This window comes from Saimiri boliviensis, chromosome 11 (genome assembly GCF_048565385.1).
Source record: "Saimiri boliviensis isolate mSaiBol1 chromosome 11, mSaiBol1.pri, whole genome shotgun sequence".
Classification (NCBI taxonomy): domain Eukaryota; kingdom Metazoa; phylum Chordata; class Mammalia; order Primates; family Cebidae; genus Saimiri; species Saimiri boliviensis.
This window is the reverse complement of record NC_133459.1, coordinates 26092359-26113264: the sequence shown is the minus strand read 5'-3', so window position 1 is coordinate 26113264 and position 20906 is coordinate 26092359. Positions and strand designations below refer to the sequence as shown.

General features: G+C 43.2%; 1 protein-coding gene across 1 annotated transcript in view; it reads right to left on the bottom strand.

The window, feature by feature from the left end:
• The window catches only part of STX12 (syntaxin 12), a 54391-nt gene extending 35117 nt beyond the window's left edge, over positions 1–19274 (bottom strand). Inside the window, exons 1-2 of the mRNA XM_074380349.1 lie at positions 19038–19274; positions 1831–1900 (exon numbers count right to left, since the gene is read on the bottom strand). Coding sequence (XP_074236450.1) covers positions 1831–1900; positions 19038–19155 — 188 coding nt within the window. The 5' untranslated portion in view covers positions 19156–19274. The remainder of the gene's footprint in view (positions 1–1830; positions 1901–19037) is intronic.
• Between the last annotated feature and the right edge of the window lie 1632 nt (positions 19275–20906).

The following is a 20906-nucleotide window of genomic DNA, read 5'->3' as shown; positions in this document are numbered from 1 at the left end:
TTTATTTATTTATTTATTTTTTTTTTTTGAGACGGAGTTTCGCTCTTGTTACCCAGGTTGGAGTGCAATGGCGCAATCTCGGCTCACGGCAACCTCCGCCTCCTGGGCTCAGGTAAGTCTCCTGCCTCAGCCTCCTAAGTAGCTGGGATTACAGGCACGCGCCACCACGCCCAGCTAGTTTTTTTGTATTTTTAGTAGAGACGGAGTTTCACCATGTTGACCAGGATGGTCTCGATCTCTCGACCTCGTGATCCACCCGCCTCGGCCTCCCAAAGTGCTGGGATTACAGGCTTGAGCCACCGCGCCCGGCCTATTATTATTATTTATTTATTTTTAGTTTTTAGAGAGAGGGTCTCGCTATGTTGCCCAGGCTGGAGTGCAGTGGCTATTCACAGGAGCGATCCCACTACTGATCAGCATGGGAGCTTTCACCTGCTCTGTTTCTGACCTGTGCCGGTTCAGCCCTCCTTCGGCCACCTGGTGGTCCTCTGCTTCCGGGAGGTTACCATATTGATGCCGAACTTAGTGTGGACACCCGATCAGTGTAGCGCACTACAGCCCAGAACTCCTGGTCTCAAGTGATCCTACCACCTCAACCTCCCAAGAAGCTGGGACTACAGGCACGCTCCACAGCGCCTGGCTATTATTATTTTTTGAGATGAAGTTTCACTCTTGTTGCCCAGGCTGGAGTGCAATGGCATGATCTTGGCTCACCACAACCTCTGCCTCCTGGGTTCAAGCGATTCTCCTGCCTCAGCCTCCCAAGTAGCTGGGATTACAGGCATGTGCCACCATGCCCGGCTAATTTTGTATTTTTAGTAGAGATGGGGTTTCTCCATGTTGGTCAAGTTGTTCTCAAACTCCCGACCTCAGGAGATCCACCCACCTAGGCCTCCCAAAGTGCTGGGATTACAAGCGTGAGCCACTGCGCCCGACCTATATACTTTATTTTTTATCTTTATTTTTATTTTTTTGAGACAGAGTCTCACTTTGATGCCCAGGCTGGAGTGCAGTGGTGCGATCTCTGCTCACTGCAATCTCCGCCTTCTGGGTTCAAGCTATTCTCCTGCCTCAGCCTCCCGAGCAGCTGGGATTACAGGCGCCCACCACCACTCCCAGCTGATTTTTGTATTATTAGTAGAGACAGGGTTTCACCGTGTTGGCCAGGCTGGTCTTGAACTCCTGACCTCAGGTGATCCACCCGCCTTGGCCTCCCAAAGTGCTGGGATTACAGGTGTGAGTCATTGCGCAGGGCCCCCCTTTTGTATGTTTTAAATCATCTCTAGATTACTTATAGCACCTAGTACAATGTAAATACTATGTAAATCATTATTATACTGTATTTCAGTAATAATGACAAGGAAAAAAGTCTGTACATCTTCAGTAGAAATCTTTTTTTCAGAATGTTTTCTATCTGTGCTTGGTTGAATCCACAGGTGCAGAAGGAATGGATATGGAAGGCTGACTGCAGCTGGAAATCCAATTAGATTAGATCATTAGGAGTCCTATGCCAACAAGGAAGCTTATTTAGACAGAGTTGTGAGCAGAGTAGTGTAACAGTGGTACAAGTTCCCTTCTTTACTTCCCTGAATTGTTCTGCTAAACTGCCCAAGAGGAGAAAGAACCAGAGTTCAAGGACTTTAAAAGGCAGTGGAGATCACAATCCATTAATATACTTTGTTGCCCCTCTTTTTAGATCCAACTATTACTTTATGACCCATTGCCTCTCACTCTGACTTCCCAGACCTGAAACCTAAGCTGCCATGCAGCAAGGATACTGTGTCCTCAAATGGCCTTCACAAAGCCCAACCTTGTCAGGAAGTTACTCACAGATTTTCCTGTAGCTTGGTTGAGTCCTGCTTAGTTCCTAGCTGGCTCATCAAATTCTTTATCTGAGCAGCTGGGGAGATAGGAAGAAAAAGATTTATTTAAAAGAAAAACACATTCATCATGAGTACCCTACTTCTAAGCTCCCTGGTCTCTTCACACTCAGAATAAATAATAATACATGCAAACTAATAGAGACCATGCTATGATCAAAACCTTGACACACACATTCCTCCAAAAACTAATTACAAGGTTCACCCTTCTCCTGTAGAGTAACTATGTTACTAATCATCCCCCCCAAAATTTGCTAATTTTTCTAGGTCTCCCATTGCAATTGTTAAAATTTTCAACACCTTTAGAAGGGCCTCTAGGCCAGATATCAATTTGCAACAATTAAAAAAATCAAATACAATACAATAATTCTTCTATCTAAGTTCCAGGCACTATATACTAAGAGCTTTGTATATATTCTCTTACTAATTTTCACAACAGCAATCTTAAGCAGATATACCTTCATTTGCAAGTAAGGAAATGTATTTAGAGAGGTTTAGTATTTTATATAAGCATATAAAATTAATAAGTAGCAGAGCAAAAAATCCAGGGCCAGGGACATCAGATTCCAATGGCTATGTTCTTTCAACTGTGCTCTCTATACCACATTACAGTCGAATATATGGTTTTGCGCAGCCCTCTCTAGCTTTTTCTAGATATTTGCTAAGACTAGGAATGGTAATTTTTGAATCCTGGATGTTTAAGTCCCTATCCTAGACCAAGAAAGCAGAGGTCCACGGGAACTGATCATCTATCAATAAGGAGGAATACTCTTTTTTTTTTTTTTTTTTTTTTTTGAGATGGAGTTTTGCTCTTGTCACCCAGGCTGGAGTGCAATGGCGCGATCTCGGCTCACCGCAACCTCCACCTCCTGGGTTCAGGCAATTCTCCTGCCTCAGCCTCCTGAGTAGCTGGGATTACAGGCACGCGCCACCATGCCCAGCTAATTTTTTTTTTGTATTTTTAGTAGAGACGGGGTTTCACCATGTTGACCAGGTTGGTCTCGATCTCTCGACCTTGTGATCCACCCGCCTCGGCCTCCCAAAGTGCTGGGATTACAGGCTTGAGCCACCGCGCCCGGCTAGGAGGAATACTCTTAACATCAGCCTGCCTGGGACTCTAAACACTTCTGTCCCTTACTGATTTCTGCAACAAGAATAGAGCCCTTCATTTCTTTTATGTCTTGCTTTCTATTTTCTTTTTCTGGTTACTGGGGAGGGTGGGGGAGATTTCTTCATTCATAGATGTTGGAAGTTAGTTGCATGATTTCTTGTTCGCTTGCTTTCCAAGAGCATTCATTGTCTTCTATTACAAGTAGATGGAATACAGAACATATGAATAGAGTACTCATTGCCCAGAGGAAACACACTTATTATCAAGTTTCAATAGAACTTCAAGAAATAACATAACACAATAAGTATATGGCTCTTCCAGCCAAATTCAACCTTCTTTGTGACAGCCCTTTCTATCCTCTCTAGATTAATGCCAGTTTCACTTGTGAAACATCATCCTGCTAAATGACTGGCTCAGTGGAAGAAAATGAGGAAACTGACATATATTGTGTAATTTGCGAATATTATAGGGGCAATACACATATAATGCTCCCATGTCCAATAAGAATGAATCCTCACTTATTAGAATTTTGAAATTTAAAAGTTAATTGTTCCAAATTCACTTTTTGGTAATGGTACTCTTTTTTTTTTTTTTTTTTTTTTGAGACGGAGTCTCACTCTGTTGCCCAGGCTGGGTGCAGTGGTACAATCTCAGCTCAATGCAACCTCCACCTCCCAGGTCCAAGTGATTCTCCTGCCTCAGCCTCCCAAGTAGCCGGGATTACAGCCATGCATCACCACGCCTGGCCAATTTTTTGAATTTTTAGTAAAGACAGGGTTTCTCCATGTTGGTCAGGCTGGTCTCGAACTCCCGACCTCAGGTGATCCACCTGCCTTGGCCTCCCAAAGTACTGGGATTACAGGTGTGAGCCACCACACCTGGCTGGTAATGGTACTCTTAAAATAACAGTATTTGGGGAACAAAGTCATAATCTTGTCCCTAATTTGGTCACCAAGATTAGTAAAAAAGTAAGCTAAAATTTATTATCAGTTACCTTTCAATAACAATGACATGCTAGTAGTCCCTAAATCTGATAAGAAGCAATGATTAGGCAAAAATCTTCTAATTGATTGCTGGGTGCTTCTATTCCTAAACAGAAATGGAACAACTCAATCCTTAGTAGGACATTCTTTCTCCCTAACCAAAATTACTGCATTTGTTGGAGTTACAAAGCAAACATTTCCAGAGTCAAGTATATATAGGTTGGTAGCACTTCAGATTACGATTTCATCTTATTTTGAGACTATGTTTTCCTAACAAAAATGTGATTCCAGTTTTATAACAGAAATACAGGATTCACTTAATTCAAAATTTGCCTTTTGACAAGACTTCCCCTAAAAGGTGTCTATTCTACTAAGCGAGGGTTACCTATAGCTCAGTGGTTCCACAGAAAAACATAAAGCACTATAATTTCTGCATTCTGCTAAGATAGCATTATGTATGACAACTACTTGTCTTCATCACTACCATGTGGTATGTCCTTCTTATCTAAGTCAAATGGGAATCAGGATACCACTAAAGCTATTAACTGAACAGTCATAAAAATAATTTATGAAAGAGGGCATGAATTCTCATTTACTGAACATTTACTATGTACTAGACACTGGACTTGACAAGCATTAACTTATTTGACTCCAACAACCCTTTTAGTAAGTATTATTATTCCATTGTTGCATATGAGTACATTGAGGCTCATGAGAGTTACAGAACTCACTCATTCATTCATTCATTCATTCATTCTGAGTACCTACTCTACACTAGGACACTAAGTGTCCTAGAATACACTTGCTTTCAAGAGTCTTCTAAGGAAAAGAAACAGATAATAAACATAAGTGATAAGTGGTATAAAGAGAAATAAATTCAGGTAAGGGCTGAAGTGACAGTGGTGGGCAGAGAATACTAGTAATATAGAGTGGTCAGAGGGACCTCTCTGATAAGGTGACACTGGGCAGAGATCCAAAGGAAGTGAAAGACCAAGCCACACAGCTATCTGGGGGAGAAGTATTCTAGGAGAAGAGGGTAATCAGTACAAGGTTCCCAAAGCAAGACTGCTTGGGCCAGGATGGCTAAAGCAGAGTGAGCAAGAGAGGGTAGAGAAGTGGACAAGGAGGTAGTAGGGACCCAGATTATATAGGGCCTTGTAAACAATTATTAAGACTTTGAATTTTAATGAAATGGGAAATCACTGACAGGTTTTGAGAAGAGTGTCATTATAGTCAGAATTCAAACCCAGGGCTACACCAAAGGAATGTGCCACATTACATTCTCTCAAAGGCTGACTCTTACAGGAAAAAGAATGTAGTCACACAGGGCAGGCCTAGATTTCCCAGTGTTCCACTTAGCCCCACCCTACTTATCTGATACCTCCCTAACTTAATAGCTGTCTGCTCCAGATAGGCTGATGTCCTGGCTCTAACCTGCTCCCTTCCCCAGCTCCCTGGGACCTATGGGAATACTCCTCTAAACTTACCAGAGTTCAGCAGAGTGCCAGGTACCCAGGCAATACATAATTAATTATTGATTGAGTTAGCCTCCCTTTTACATTTATGGCAATGTCTTTGAGGCAGAAGATGTGAATGAAGAATATAAGCTAGGAATAATGAGGACTGAAGTCTAAGCCAGACTTGATGACTAACTACATGCATACCTCTAGGCAAGTCATTTCATTTGACTGGGTCTCTTTTTCACCAATTACAGATGATATTCAGATTTCACTGACATTTACTGAATACTTCAACTATTTGTGTCAGGTTTTTATTTTCTCTCATTAAATCCTTACAACTATGTGAAAACTGATTTCTAAGTACTCCCACCACTGCTCAATTCTAAAATTCAGTAACAGTGAAATAGCTCTAGTCCCAGAATTATGCTGTGTTAACCAAGGTATACTTCTGCAACCCAGAAGTTTGGCTTAGAAAGATTCCACCTGTGACTTAAAACTTCGCAAATGCAAGGTACAAATAGGACTGGACTGAGTATATGACTTTAGAAGGCAGGGACTGCATTCTTTCTTTTCTTTCTTTTTTTCTTTTTTTTTTTTAATAAAGATGGGGTTTCACCATGATGGCCAGGCTAGTCTTGAACTCCTGACCTCAGGTGATCCACCCACCTTGGCCTCCCAAAGTGCTAGGATTACAGGCGTAAGCCACTGCACCCAGCCAGGGACTGCATTCTACTCATTTTTGTGTATGTTAATCCCTCCTAACACACACATGCCCATCCAGAAAACGGCTGAAAATATGATGACACATAATGGTAGATCTGACAAAAAAAGTCAAGGAAATAGATCTCTTATTGACTGTCTTTAAAAAGTAGAGCATTCCAGGCTGGGCGCGGTGGCTCAAGCCTGTAATCCCAGCACTTTGGGAGGCCGAGGTGGGTGGATCACGAGATCGAGACCATCCTGGTCAACATGGTGAAACCCCATCTCTCTTAAAAATACAAAAATTGGCCGGGCGCGGTGGCTCAAGCCTGTAATCCCAGCACTTTGGGAGGCTGAGGCGGGTGGATCACGAGGTCGAGAGATCAAGACCATCCTGGTCAACATGGTGAAACCCCGTCTCTACTAAAAATACAAAAAACTAGCTGGGCATGGTGGCGCGTGCCTGTAATCCCAGCTACTCAGGAGGCTGAGGCAGGAGAATTGCCTGAGCCCAGGAGGCGGAGGTTGCGGTGAGCTGAGATCGCGCCATTGCACTCCAGCCTGGGTAACAAGAGCGAAACTCCGTCTCAAAAAAAAAAAAAAAATACAAAAATTAGCTGGGCATGGTGGCACGTGCCTGTAATCCCAGCCACTCAGGAGGCTGAGGCAGGAGAATTGCCTGAACCCAGGAGGCGGAGGACAGCCAAGATCACGCCATTGCACTCCAGCCTGGGTAACAAGAGCGAAAACTCCGCCTCAAAAAAAAAAAAAAAAAAAAAAGTAGAGCATTCCTTAGAAACTCTCTAGAAGTATGCCAAAGTATCAAGTTATTAACCATCTATCAAAACTTACTAAATAAGCTCCGGGAATTTTATAGACTATGAAAAAATCAATTAATAATCAGCTGTTCTCTGTGTTTTCTCAGTGGAGAACTCTTCTTCATCTAGACTTTTCTGATTTCCTTTGTTGAGATGACCTGAATTTGGGGGGCGGAGAAAGAGAGGGGTTGAGGAAGTGGGGCTGTTGGGGACATTATAGGGTCATTTGCTAGCTAAACACCAGAATTAATCTAAGCCTTCATTAACAGTTTCTACATTTGTAAATATTAACATATTTTCTTTAAAGTTTTCAGCAAGACTTAGGTCAGATACCCTAAAACTCAAATCATAAGGACAACAGTGTCATAGTTTACTGGAACCTAGAGAAGCAGAACTTTTTCTATTTTGCCCTCTTAAACCACCAACATCAGGGATTTGTTCAAAACTAGTAAATCAATGACTCATGTATTTTAAACCTAAGAGATGTAACCTTAGTAAACCTAAAGCACACAAAGGAACAAGGTGTTTACACATATATTTATTTGCCCTTGAGCATACTTAAAATATCAAAAAGAAAAATGAGGCCAGGCACAGTGGCTCACACCTACAATCTCAACACTTTGGGAAGCTGAGGTGGGCAGATCACTTGAGGTCAGGGTTTCAAGACCAGCCTGGGCAACATAGTGAGAACAGCCCCTACAAAAAATTTAAAAATTAGCCAAGCAAGGTGGCGCACACCTGTAGTCCTACCTACTCAAGGGGCTGAGGCAGGAGGATCACTCAAGCCCAGGAGTTTGAGGCTGCAGTGAGCTATGATCATGCCACTGCCCTCCAGCCTAAGAGACAGAGCAAGACCCCATCTGAAAATAGACAAATAAATAAAAATTTAAAAAGTAAAGTGATGTTTTTTGGAAATATTTTTACCAAGATGAGTTGAATCTTCTGGCTAACTTGGTTAATGAGAAAACTCCCTTTCCAAGCATTCTAGTAAATAAAGGTTTTACGTTAGATGGATGTGTTACAAGTTTTTGAATGAAAATAATTGGGTATTTCCTATGAAATGTTACATAATCCTAGAAACCAGATGACTAGGCCAAAGGTAAAGACAAGTCCTTCAGTTCTATATGAGCATTATGTTCTTTTTAAAACTATGCCTCATGGTGGTGGGTATGTGCCACAGGCATGGTGGCTCATGCCTGTAATCCCAGCACTTTGGGAGGCTGAGGTGCATGGTTCACCTGAGGTCAGGAGTTTTGAGACTGGCCTGGCCAACACAGTGAAACTTGTCTCTACTGAAAATATAAAAATTAGCCAGGCATGGTAGCATGTGCTTGTAGTCTCAGCTACTCAGGAGTCTGAGGCAGGAGAATTGCCTGAACCCAGGAGTGGAGGTTGTAATGAGCTGAGCTGGCGGCATTGCACTCCAACCTGGGCAACAGAGCAAGACTCCATTTCAGAACAAAACAAAACAACAACAAAGCTAGGACTCAATTTCTCCTATCACTGACCTCTCATTTTAAAAAGCATATCCTAGCTAATCTTATAAAATAGCATGAAGCAGATCAAATTGTTATACATTACAGCTAACATCCACACTAGGAACTACTCCAAACTGAAAATTCCTTATGTGCTTTTAGCTGATATCAGCAGAATCTGCATCTCCTAATGAACTTTCATGCAAAGCAAAGTCAAAGCAAAGTCAAACTATATTGAAAGTAACTAATATAGAGGTGGGAAAAAGATTTCTCTTCATTTGACAGGATCTAATGCTCTAATTCAGTATTTAAAACAAAACAAATTCAACAACAAAAAACATTATTTACACCAAATGAGAAAATGATAGACTATGTGGTGATCATGAAAATGAAGTCGTCTGAGTGTTTTACTCTGAAAATTAGGTTTGGCTGGGCACGGTGGCTCAAGCCTGTAATCCCAGAACTTTGGGAGGCCGAGGCGGATGGATCACGAGGTCAAGAGATCGAGACCATCCTGGTCAACATGGTGAAACCCCGTCTCTACTAAAAATACAAAAAATTAGCTGGGCGTGGTGGAGTGTGCCTGTAATCCCAGCTACTCAGGAGGCTGAGGCAGGAGAATTGCCTGAACCCAGGAGGCGGAGGTTGCGGTGAGCCGAGATCGCGCCCCGTTGCACTCCAGCCTGGGTAACGAGAGCGAAACTCCGTCTCAAAAAAAAAAAAAAAAGAAAAAGAAAATTAGGTTTACATTCTGTTTTTTTATCACTACAGTGAAAATTATCTTTTTTCAAAAAATTTTTATTTTTTTGAGATGGAATTTTGCTCTTGTTGCCCAGGCTGGAATGCAATGGCATTGACTCGACACACTGCAACCTCTGCCTCCCGGGTCCAAGGAATTCTCCTGTCTCAGCTTCCCAAGTAGCTGGGATTACGGGTGCCCACTAACACGCCCAGCTAATTTTTGTATTTTTAGTGGAGACGGGGTTTCACCATGTTAGCCAGGCTGGTCTCAAACTCCTGACCTCAGGCAATCTGCCAACCTTGGCCTCCCAAAACACTGACATTACAGCTGTGAGCCACCATACCCTGCAACCTGACTTTAAAAAATAGCCACTATACTATAATAATAAAGATCTAAACTGAAGTGAACATGGATATTAAGTATCAAAAGTATGATTTTCCATTAACTATTTCAGGTTCAGAATATGTAATGGTTCTATGTAATTCAGATCATAGGCTCTGAATTAAGACTGCCTATATGGCCAGGCATGGTGGCTCATGCCTGCAACTCCAGCACTTTGGGAGGCCAAGGTGGAAGGATCACTTGAACCCAGGAGTTTGATACCAGCCTGCACAACAAAGTGAGCCCCTGTCTCTACAAAAAATTTAAGAATTAAATAGACGTGGTGGCGTTTGCCTGTAGTCCAAGCTACTCAGAAGGTGGAGGCAGGGGGGAATCCCTTGAGTTCAAGGTTGCAGTGAGCTATGATGGCACCACTGTACTCCATCCTGGGTGACAGAGCGAGCCCCTGTCTCAAAACAAAAACAAACAAACAAAAAACCACTTCCGATGCCTAAGCTTGTCCTGGTTCCGCCACTTCCTACCAAAGTGATCTTAAGTAAGTCTCCACTCCTCTATGCCTTAGTTTCCTCGCCTAAAAAATGAGAATAAGAATCTTCATATGGTTGTTGTGAGGATGAAATGAGATGATACGAAGCTAAATTTAAAACAATGTCTGGCACATAAAAGCACTCAATTAAAGATAGCTATTATTATCAAACTCAAGACCAAGAAAAACGTACTTAGCAGTGATAAAATCAATTAAGTACATATCGAATGCCAACTACATCTCCACTGTTGTTCCAGGCACTGTGGCTAAAGTGAAATGTATAATGCGAGGTCTCTCTGTCTCCACAAAACTAACAGTGATCTCTCTGCTTGGGATGACAATGTCAGAAAGCTTGAATTAATTAAAGAATACATAAGTAAATGCTAAACTGTGAGGGAAAACCGCTTGTATTATACATTCAAACGAAAAACACCAAAATGATAGCCAACATTTCTTCAGCACTTACTATGTAGCAGGCACTCTAACGTGAATTATCTCATCTAATCATCACAACCCTATGAAGTAGGTATTATTAATTCCATTTTAACAATGAGGAAACAGAAATAGGTAAGGCAATGTGTTTAAACAGCTAGTAAAAAAAATCCAGCATTCAAATCCTGGCAGAATGACTCCTGAGCCTGCCTATCTATAACTACTTAACTATAGTGGGGCTGGGGATTCAACAAGCATTAATCATGCCACCATTGGGGCCAGGTGTGGTGGCTCATGCCTGTAATCCTAGCACTTTAGGAGGCCAAGGAGAGTGAATCACCTGAGGTCAGGAGTTCAACACCAGCCTAGCCAACATGGTGAAACCCTGTCTCTACCAAAAATACAAAAATTAGGCAGGGCACAGTGGCTCACGCCTGTAATCCAGCACTTTGGGAGGCCAAGGCGGGCAGATCATGAGGTCAGGAGATCAAGACCATCCTAGCCAACATGGTGAAACCCTGTCTCTACTAAAAACACAAAAAAATTAGCTGGGTGTGGTGGTGAGACTGCAGTGAGCTGAGATCATGCCACTGCACTACAGGCTGGGCAACAGTGTGAGACTCTGTCTCAAAAAAAAAAAAAAATTAGGCCAGGCATGGTGGCTCACACCTGTAATCCCAGCACTGGGAGCCCACGGTATGCAGATCACAAGGTCAGGAGTTCAAGACTAGTCTGGCCAACATAGTGAAACTCTGTCTCAATTAGAACTACAAAAAATTAGTCAGGTATGGTGGTATGTACCTGTAGTCCTCCCTACTTGGGAGGCTGAGGCAGGAGAATCACGTGAATCTGGGAGGCAGAGGTTACAGTGAGTTGAGATGGTGCCACTGCACTCCAGCCCAGGCAACAGTGTGAGACTCCGTCTCAAGAATAAATAAATAAATAAAATAACAATAATGTCACCCGAGTGCCTACTATGTGCCAGGCAGTATAGTAAACACTTTCAAATATCCCTTTTTTTTTTTTTTTTTTTTTGAGACAGGGTCTCATTCTATCACCCAGGCTGGAGTGCAGTATCATGATCTCGGCTCACTGCTACCTCCGCCTCCTGGGCTCAAGTGATCTGCCCACCTCAGCCTCCCAAGTAGCTGGGATTCGAGGTGCATGCCACTGTACCCAGCTAATTATTGTATTTTTGGTTGAGCTGGGGTTTCACCAAGTTGCCCGGGCTGGTCTTGAACTCCTGAGCTCAAGAGAACCACCTGCCTCAGCCTCCCAAAGTGCTGGGATCGCAGGTGTGAGCCACTGTGCCCAGCCTCAAACATCCCCTTTTAATAATTCCACTCATTTTATAAATGAGGTTACAGATAAAATAACCTGCTTGAGGTTAACACATGGAGGAGGAGGGATTCAGTCACAGATCCGTTGACCCCAAAGAGTCCATGATCTTTCTGACTTCACTTTATCTTTCAAAAGCAAAGGAAGTCTGGGTGCCTGAAATCCCAGCACTCTGGGAGGCCAAGGTGGGCAGATCACCTGAGGTCAGGAGTTTGACACTAACCTGGCCAACATGATGAAACACTGTCTCTACAAAAAACACAAAAATGAGTCGGGCATGGTGGTGCACACCTGTAATCCCAGCTATTCAGGAGGCTGAGGTAGGAGAATCACTTAAACCTGGGAGGCGGAAGTTGCAGTAAGCTGAGATCACCCCACTGCACCCCAGCCTGGGAGACAGAGCAAGACTCCGTCTTGAAAAAAAAAAAAAAAGCAAAGAACACTTGCTTGCTATGTGCAGGATTTATGCACAACTCAAAGGATGTGCATAATTTAGATAGCCAATGAGGTAGGGAGAGGAAAGATACTAAAAAAAGGAGGAACCAAATGAGCAAAATATAAACCAAAATACAGAGTTGAGGAACATGAAGGAAATAGCCTGCCTAGCAAAGAGTGAGGAGAGTAGAAAATCTGGCTAATTTGTGTTAAAATCACAGAGAGCGAAAGCAAGGTGGAATGTTAAGATCTGATTCAGCAGATGAGAGAGAGCCACTGCAGGCTCTTGAGGAAGTGAGCAGTATAATGAAAACAGGACTTTAGACATATTGCTGATAGCATTATCAGTATAAACTAGAATGGGGGGAGACCATAATCAGAGACACTACGAATATGCTGTTGGAATACAGATGTTGAGCTGATGAAGACTTAAGAGGATGGCAAAGAAACAAAAAATAAAGGGCAAACATGAAAATAACTTTGAAAGTAGAACCCCAAGGATTTTATAATAATCCGTTTTAAAACTTCACCTCTTCTTGCTTTGGGAGACTAAGGTGGGAGGATGACTTGAAGTCAGGAATTCAAGATCAGCCTGGGCAACACACCAAGACCCCCATCTCTCAAACATGTTTACAATTTGCCAGGTGCAATGGCATATACCTGTAGACCTAGCTACTTGGCAGACTGAAGTAGGAGGATCGCTAAAATCCAAGAGTTTCAGGTTACAGTGGGCTTTGACTGCACCACTGCATTCCAGCCTGGGTGACAGAATGAGACCTCGATTCTTCTTATTTTGTCAGTAAACAAGATCACATCAATTAGTAACATAAATAACAGAAATATTGTTTTTGTTTTGTTCTGTTTTGTTTTGTTTCTGAGATGAAATCTCGCTCTGGCGCCCAGCACTCTGGGGAGCCAAGACCTCAGGTGATCTGCCCACCTCGGCCTCCCAAAGTGGTGGGATTACAGGCGTTAGCCACCGCACTCGGCCAGAAATGCTGTTCTTAATCCCTTCAGAGTTAACTTTGAGGCCAATCGGTTTTTAGCTATATCTGCCTCAGCATTACTTGCCCAGATGCTTTGTTCCACAGTAAGTCAAATATTTTTCCTCTGTATCCAACACATACTGATAACCACCACTTGTACCAGGCAGTCAACCTTAGCTGTACCTGTAACAACCCACACAGTGAGCTGCCATATCTCAGGCTGATGTGCTCAGCAATTCCAACCCCGTATCTGTAGTTAAACAGTTTAGAAAAAAGAGTAACTATTCTTTCAAACTTTTAATGGGTACAATTCCTTGCAGGGCTGTATGGGCTTGTGAGTACATATATATATGTCTGTGAGCTTACATTCTAAGGGTATATTTGAGTGTGCTGGCTTCTTGGAGACGTTTGGGGATAGGCACTAGCTTGATAACTGAGTAGATGCAATGTCATCCCATCGATTTCAAATTCCCCATTTCTCACCAAACAATTCCAAGGGAAAAATTTCAACTCACACTGCTTAGGGTCATAGGATATGGTAGATACCACACAGTACAAGGGGAAAGAGGCAGGAAGAGTTCCAAAACGGTAGAAATGCCTCATTCATTCAAACCAATTGGATACAATGTATTATGCATCAAGATCCTATGTGATGTAATCCCTGGCCTCTTTTCCTATTCTGCCTCCCTTTTCTAACTGTACTCCAGCCACACGAGCCTCCTTCTTGCTTTTCTTTGAACACAAAGTCTTTGCTCTTTCCCTCTACCTAGAATGCCTTCTCCAGCTACTCACACAGCTCTCTCACTCACTTCATTCATGTCTACTCACTCAAATGGCACCTCCTCAGAGAGGCCTTCCTTGATCAACTAAAATAGTACACCCATCCTCCCTCTTCCCTCACTCTCTATCCACTTTCCCTGCTTTTTCTTCAGAGCATTTATTATTACTTATTTTTATGTGTATGTACATATGTGTGTACACACACAAACACACACACACACACAGAGACACACATACACACGCAATCAGGAAATGGATTTTATCTCTTGTTCACTGCTTTACCCCAGCACACAGAAGGTGCTCCAAGAATATTTGTTGCATAGTGGATGAACGGATCTTTCATGTTTGGGACTGAGATAAGTACTGGAAATATAAAGATGAGTAAGTCATGTCCCTTGCCTCAAAGGAGCTAAAAATCTGGCAGAGGAGATGAACACACCACAAGAAGAGAAAGCACCACGGCTTCAGGTATTTCCCCCCGAGAGTGTCCTCTGGAGAGTGAAAAAACAAGTTATTTGCATATTTGTAAACCTGAAATGTTAACTGCTATAGCACTGTTATTATTATTTTTTTTTAATTTATTTATTTAGAGACAAAGTATTGCTCTGGCACTCAGGCTGGAGTACAGTGGCATAATCACAGCTCACCGCAGCTTCCAACTCCTAGACTCAAGAGATTCTCCAGCCTCAGCCTCCTGAGTAACTGGGACTACAGGCACATGCTACCATGTCTGGTTATTCTTTAAATTTTTTTGTAGAGATGGGGTCTTGCTATGTTGTCCAGGCTGGTCTCAAACTCCTGGCCTCAAGTAATCTTCTCTCCTCAGCCTCCTAAAGTGCTGGGATTACGGTGTGAGCCAATGAGCACAGCTCAGAACTGTAATAATAATCAAAAATTTATAAAAAGACAAATTGCTGGTCATAAAAGACAGACCTAGTTCTAATTCATATAGTGTCATTTGTTAGCAGGGCAACTATTTAACCTTTCTCAGTTTGTTTCCTAACACGTAACATGGAAATGATGCTGGTGCTTCAGAGTTGTTACAAAATAATGCATGTAAAGCATTTTTCATACTGCCTGGCACACAGTATATACTCAAATGTTAGCTATTAATATTACTCACAGTTGACTTCACTGATCCCCTTGGGCCCAATGCCCAATCAATAGCTAAATCTTACCAATTCTATCACCAAGGAAACCTATCCTGTCCTTTCATTTTCACAGCCCTAACTGGTATCTCTGATTCCAGTCTCTCTCCCCTTGAATTCAATTCACACTTTCCTAAAGAATTAAATCCAAGCTCCTTAGCTTAGCATTTAACATCCTTCATGTTTGGGCCCCAATTTACCTTTCAATTCTTCTTCTTCCCACTACTTTCTGGAATCTACCACTCTAGCCAAATTAAATTACTCTTCTAGATATACCCTATGCTTTCCCACTATGATGCCTATTCATTTTATTCCCTCCTGGAATTTTCTTCTTCTCTTTACCTTCAAAGGTCCAAATCTTTCTATCCTCTTTTCAGACATAACTCAAATGCCACAATGTCTTCTCAATTAAAAATGATCTCTCAGCCGGGCACAGTGGCTCACACCTGTAATCCCAGCACTTTGAGAGGCTGAGGTGGGTGGATCATGAGGTCAGGCATTCAAGACCAGCCTGACCAATATGGTGAAACCCCATCTCTACTAAAAATACAAAAAAAAAATTAGCCGGGTGTGGTGGTGCATGCCTATAATCCCAGCTACTCAGGAAGCTGAGGCAGGAGAATCACTTGAATCTGGGAGGCAGAGGTTTAATGAGCTTAGATAGCGCCACTGTACTCCAGCCAGGGCAACAGAGCAAGACTCTGTCAAAAAAAAAAAAAAAAAAAAAATTTCTCTCCCCAGAATACCTGCATGTAATTTCTATCTCTTCTCTAGCACCAGTCCCTTTCAACTTTATATTTTGCTTATGTGCTCCACAGGTTCCCTGTTGAAAGATCGATGCCAGTTCCAATACGTACTATATACTCAAATAAATGAAGGTTGAAGGCCAGGCATAGTGGCTCACACCTGTAATCCCAGCCTATTGGGAAGCCTATTGGGTAGATCACTTAAGCCCAGGAGTTCGAGACCAGCTTGGGCAACATGGCGAAACTCCATCTCTTTTTCTAATTTTTTTTTTTTTTTTTTTGTAGAGACAGGGTTTCACCATGTTGGCCAGGATGGTCTCGCTCTCTTGATCTTGTCATCTACCTGCCTCGGCCTCCCAAAGTGCTGGGATTACAGACATGAGCCACCAGGCCCAGCCACTGAGCCAGCACGCCCGGCCACCCATCTCTACAAAAAACATAAAAATTAGCCAGGCATGATGGTGCACACCTGTAGTCCCAGCTACCTTTAGGGCTAAAGCAGGAGGATTGCTTGAGCCAGGGAAGTTGAAGCTGCAGTGAGCTGAGATCATGCCACTGCACTTCAGCCTGGGTAACAGAGTAAGACCTTGTCTCAAAATAAAAATTTAAATTTAAACTGTATGTCGGAGCCACCTTTGGGAGTATTCTGGTTAAAATATATATGTATATGTACATATGTATATGTACATATATATATGAAGTGGATAGATGATACATGTTCAATGAATATTTCACAGATATTAAAATTAGATTTAGCTTCAACAAGAAAATTTCAGCCTTGAACTAGAATTTTCTGACCTAACTTGTATTACAGCTCCTTCACAAAAGGAAACTGAAAGGAAAAGTACTGTACTTTCTTTTTTTTTTTTTTTTTTTTTTTGAGACGGAGTTTCGCTCTTTGTTACCCAGGCTGGAGTGCAATGGTACGATCTCGGCTCACCGCAACCTCCGCCTCCTGGGTTCAGGCAATTCTCCTGCCTCAGCCTCCTGAGTAGCTGGGATTACAGGCACGCGCCACCATGCCCAGCTAATTTTTTTTATTTTTAGTAGAGACGGGGTTTCACCATGTTGACCAGGATGGTCTCGAACTCTCGACCTCGTGATCCACCCGCCTCGGCCTCCCAAAGTGCTGGGATTACAGGCTTGAGCCACCGCGCCCGGCCGAAAAGTACTGTACTTTCTAACTAGTGGTCATATTAATTGTTTTTACTTCTAGATTTTAACAGGCCACATAGTCTTCCTTTCTTCCAAATCTCCCAGTCTCAATCCCTTTTGATCAGAAACTTTCTACTTCTTAAATTCTACATTTAACTATAAAAGCAAAGTGAGCATGGGCCACGTAGTGAGACCCCATCCCTACAAAAAAATTAAAAATTAGCCTGGCATGATAGTGCATCCCCGTAGTCCTCACTACTTAGGAAGCTGATCAGAAATTCAAGGTTATAGTGAGCTAGGATCGTACCACTTCACTCAGATCACTGCACTCTGCCTGGATGACAGAGCTAGGCTTTGTCTCAAAAAAAAAAAATTAAAAATATTTATTTTTTTTAAACTTTCAAAAATTTTAAAAAATTAGTCTGGGCACTATGGCTGACACCTGTAATCCCAGCACTTTGGGAGGCTGAGGTGGGAGAACTGCTTGTGCCCAGGGGTTTGAGAACAGCCTGGGCAACATAGCAAGACTTCATCTTTACAAAAAAGAAATCTTTTTTTAAAGTTTAAAAACTAAAGCAAAGTGATCTTCTTTAAAATATAGAATATAATTGTAATTCAGGACTAACTAGTTCTACCTATTAGCAGAGTACACCAAGCTCACAAAACACAATAATAAACAAGGAGGATGATCACCATTCTTTCCAAGTAAAGCTGCTGTTGATCTCCTGTTTATAAGGCTCTAAGATGAATTTCAATCACAAGAAACACCCTATATTTGGCTCATTCAGCTACAGTTTTAATCAGATCCTAATGGGGAGGAGGGAGTTTTTGGTTTTTTTTTTTTTTTTTTTTTTTTTTTGAGACGGAGTTTCACTCTTGTTACCCAGGCTGGAGTGCAATGGCGCGATCTTGGCTCACCGCAACCTCCGCCTCCTGGGTTCAGGCAATTCTCCTGCCTCAGCCTCCTGAGTAGCTGGGATTACAGGCATGCACCACCAAGCCCAGCTAATTTTTTTGTATTTTTAGTAGAGATGAGGTTTCACCATGTTGACCAGGATGGTCTCGATCTGTTGACCTCGTGATCCACCCGCCTCGGCCTCCCAAAGTGCTGGGATTACAGGCTTGAGCCACCGCGCCCGGCGGAGGAGGGAGTTTTAAGACAAGCAATACCATTCTGAATCCCACCAACAACTCTGCCATGCCTTACTTGCTATGTGGTTGTGGCTAAGACTCTGAGCTTCCCTGTGTAGCAGATTTGTTCAAGAGCAACTAAGTATGGAAGGAAAACAAAAACCTCATCTGCCTGAAATAAAAAATATACCCCAATTATTTGTTACAAAAAGACAAAATAATGTAAATTGAAATGTTGTTGGTGAATTCTCTTTATTAAAACAGAAGTCATCCCACCTCTCAAATACCAGTCATTGTGTCTGATTTCCGAATTCAATTCAGGAAGAACTGTGTATGAAGTCACCCAAACACAGGCACTCTCCACTTCCCTTAATTGAAAGCTGCTGATTTCCGAGGAGTCAGGGGCTGAGCAGAATGTAAACCTAAAGCCTAACTCAGTAAACAACCCCATCCAAACTGGCCTAAGAGGAAAGCGAGGTGGATAGGGAGGAAGGTGGATGACAGGAGAAACTCGGCTGATCACTGCGCCAGGTCAACGCACTCACAGCTCTCGAGGTGACACACACGCCCCTTCCTACCCTTGGGCTGTCAAGTAGGCTGTTTTGGCCCCAGTACCGTGGGGGCAGAACACAAGAAAAGAAACTCGAGCTTCAACTGGGGTCGCAGACCCTAGGGCAGCACGGGCCTGACAGACTAGGGGATGGCAGCCCACCGCCCCCAGGGTGGACAACCCGAGACAGCCCCAGATGTGGCCTCGGCCGTAGCCCCAGCCGGGTTCCACGTCCCGGCAGCCTAACCCAGGCCTGTCCCCGGGACCGCTCCCGCCCCCCAGCTCGGTGCCCCGGCTCACTGGCTTGGCTGATCCGCTGGATGTTGCCGCTGCACGTCTGGATGATGCTGCTGAAGTCCCGGAGCTGGGGCCCTGAGGGCCCCGGGTTCCGGTACATGTCTAAGGGACCGTAAGACATGACAAGGAGCTGAGACCTGCTCGCCCTACACCGCTCTCCTACCGGAAGCAGCCGCCAGCCGGGATCCAAAGGCTGACGGAGAAACCGGGAAGAGCAAGGGCGGGGCAGCAGCTGAGGCTGCGTGCGCACTAGCCCCACCCTCACGCAGCGCGCACGCGTCATCCCCAACACCCCACCCCACCCCCCTACCCCACCCCCCTCTCTCCATAGTGCGCAGGCGCTGCTGGGACTGGGGCGGAGACTGTAGCTTAGAGACGAGACGACTCCCCGAGGCCTGGGGATGCAGGCCGGGGCGATGACGTCACCTAGTTGGGGCTGAGATTGGATGCGCTTAGGTGGAGGTGGTGTTTCTCGCCAGGGCACAGTGACAAGAGGCAAGAATATTCGATTTACATAAAACTGTACCAGATGATCTCAGCCCTTACATCCTATTCTCTTCTGAGAATTTAGGCCCAAATATGGGAGAATTCAACGTCGAAACTCAGACCCAGAATCAAATCATAACCCGAAATTCCTCTCTACTCCCATTACCCAGTGCTTTGGTAGTAGTTGCGGTTTCCAAACCGCTTTCAATTCTCCCTCCACCCCTCTTCTAATCTAAACAATAAAATAAGAATGTTTATTGAGCACATTCTATGTGTGAATCCTCACTGCAATTCACTTCTTCATAAGATCTTTCACAGCAAGGAACGATGCTCTATCTATATTTTTATCATTAGACTAGATAACAGAGAGTCGATTTTTTAAATGTTAAAGTAAATCATCAAAGTAAGCATTATTATTTTCCTTATTTCCAATGAAAAAATTAAGACCAGCGAGCTTAATTCACTTTGCTGAAGTTTGCAAAATCCAAATGCTAAGCTGACTCTATCCTGATCTCGCTACTTTTCTAAAATTCATTCTCTTCTAAATCTCTCCCAAATAACTTGTTCCTCTCTATCCCAAACCGGGATTTCTTGGAGAACTAGTCTCTTTAAATTTAAAAATCATCCCCTTAAGTAATTTGGAATGTATGATCTCAATATTCCCACAGAAGGCTGCATTTTGTAAGCGTATGTTAAAGGGAAAGACATAGGATTTTGGTTTGGCAGGAGATCAAGATGGTGAAAAGTGAAGGAGAACTGGCTGCGTTTCCTGTGTTCTACACCCTACCCCACCCCAGCCTGCTTTGGAGTCGGGAAAATGCAGAGACAGAAAGCTGCTTGCCTGGGTGAAAGGAGACCCCAAATGAATGAGCCTGTATTCAGCCTTAGGGATTTATTTTTAATTTTCTTTTTAATTTAATTGAATTTTTTTGAGACAGGGTCTCGCTCTGTCACACAGGCTGGAGTGCAGTGGCGCGATCTCGGCTCACTGGAACCTCCCTCTCCTGTGCTCAAGCGATTCTCCCACCTCAGCCTTGGAGTAGCTGGGATTACAGGCATGTGCCACTATGTCCCGCTAATTTATATATATATATTTTTAGTGATGGGGTTTGGCCATGTTGCCCATGCTGGTCTCAAACTCCTGGGCTCAAGCGATCTGCCCATCAGCCTTAGGATTTTTTAAGCGTGGCTGTCTCTATTTTTCGTTGGAGAATTTATGAGAGCATTTTTTTTTCTCTCTTTATAAAGAATTTTTGTTGTTGTTGTTGTTTGAGATGGAGTCTTGCTCTGTTGCCCAGGCTAGAGTACAATGGTGCGATCTTGGCTCACCTCCACCTTCCAGGTTCAAGCGATTCTCCCACCTCAGCCTCCCGAGTAGCTGAGATT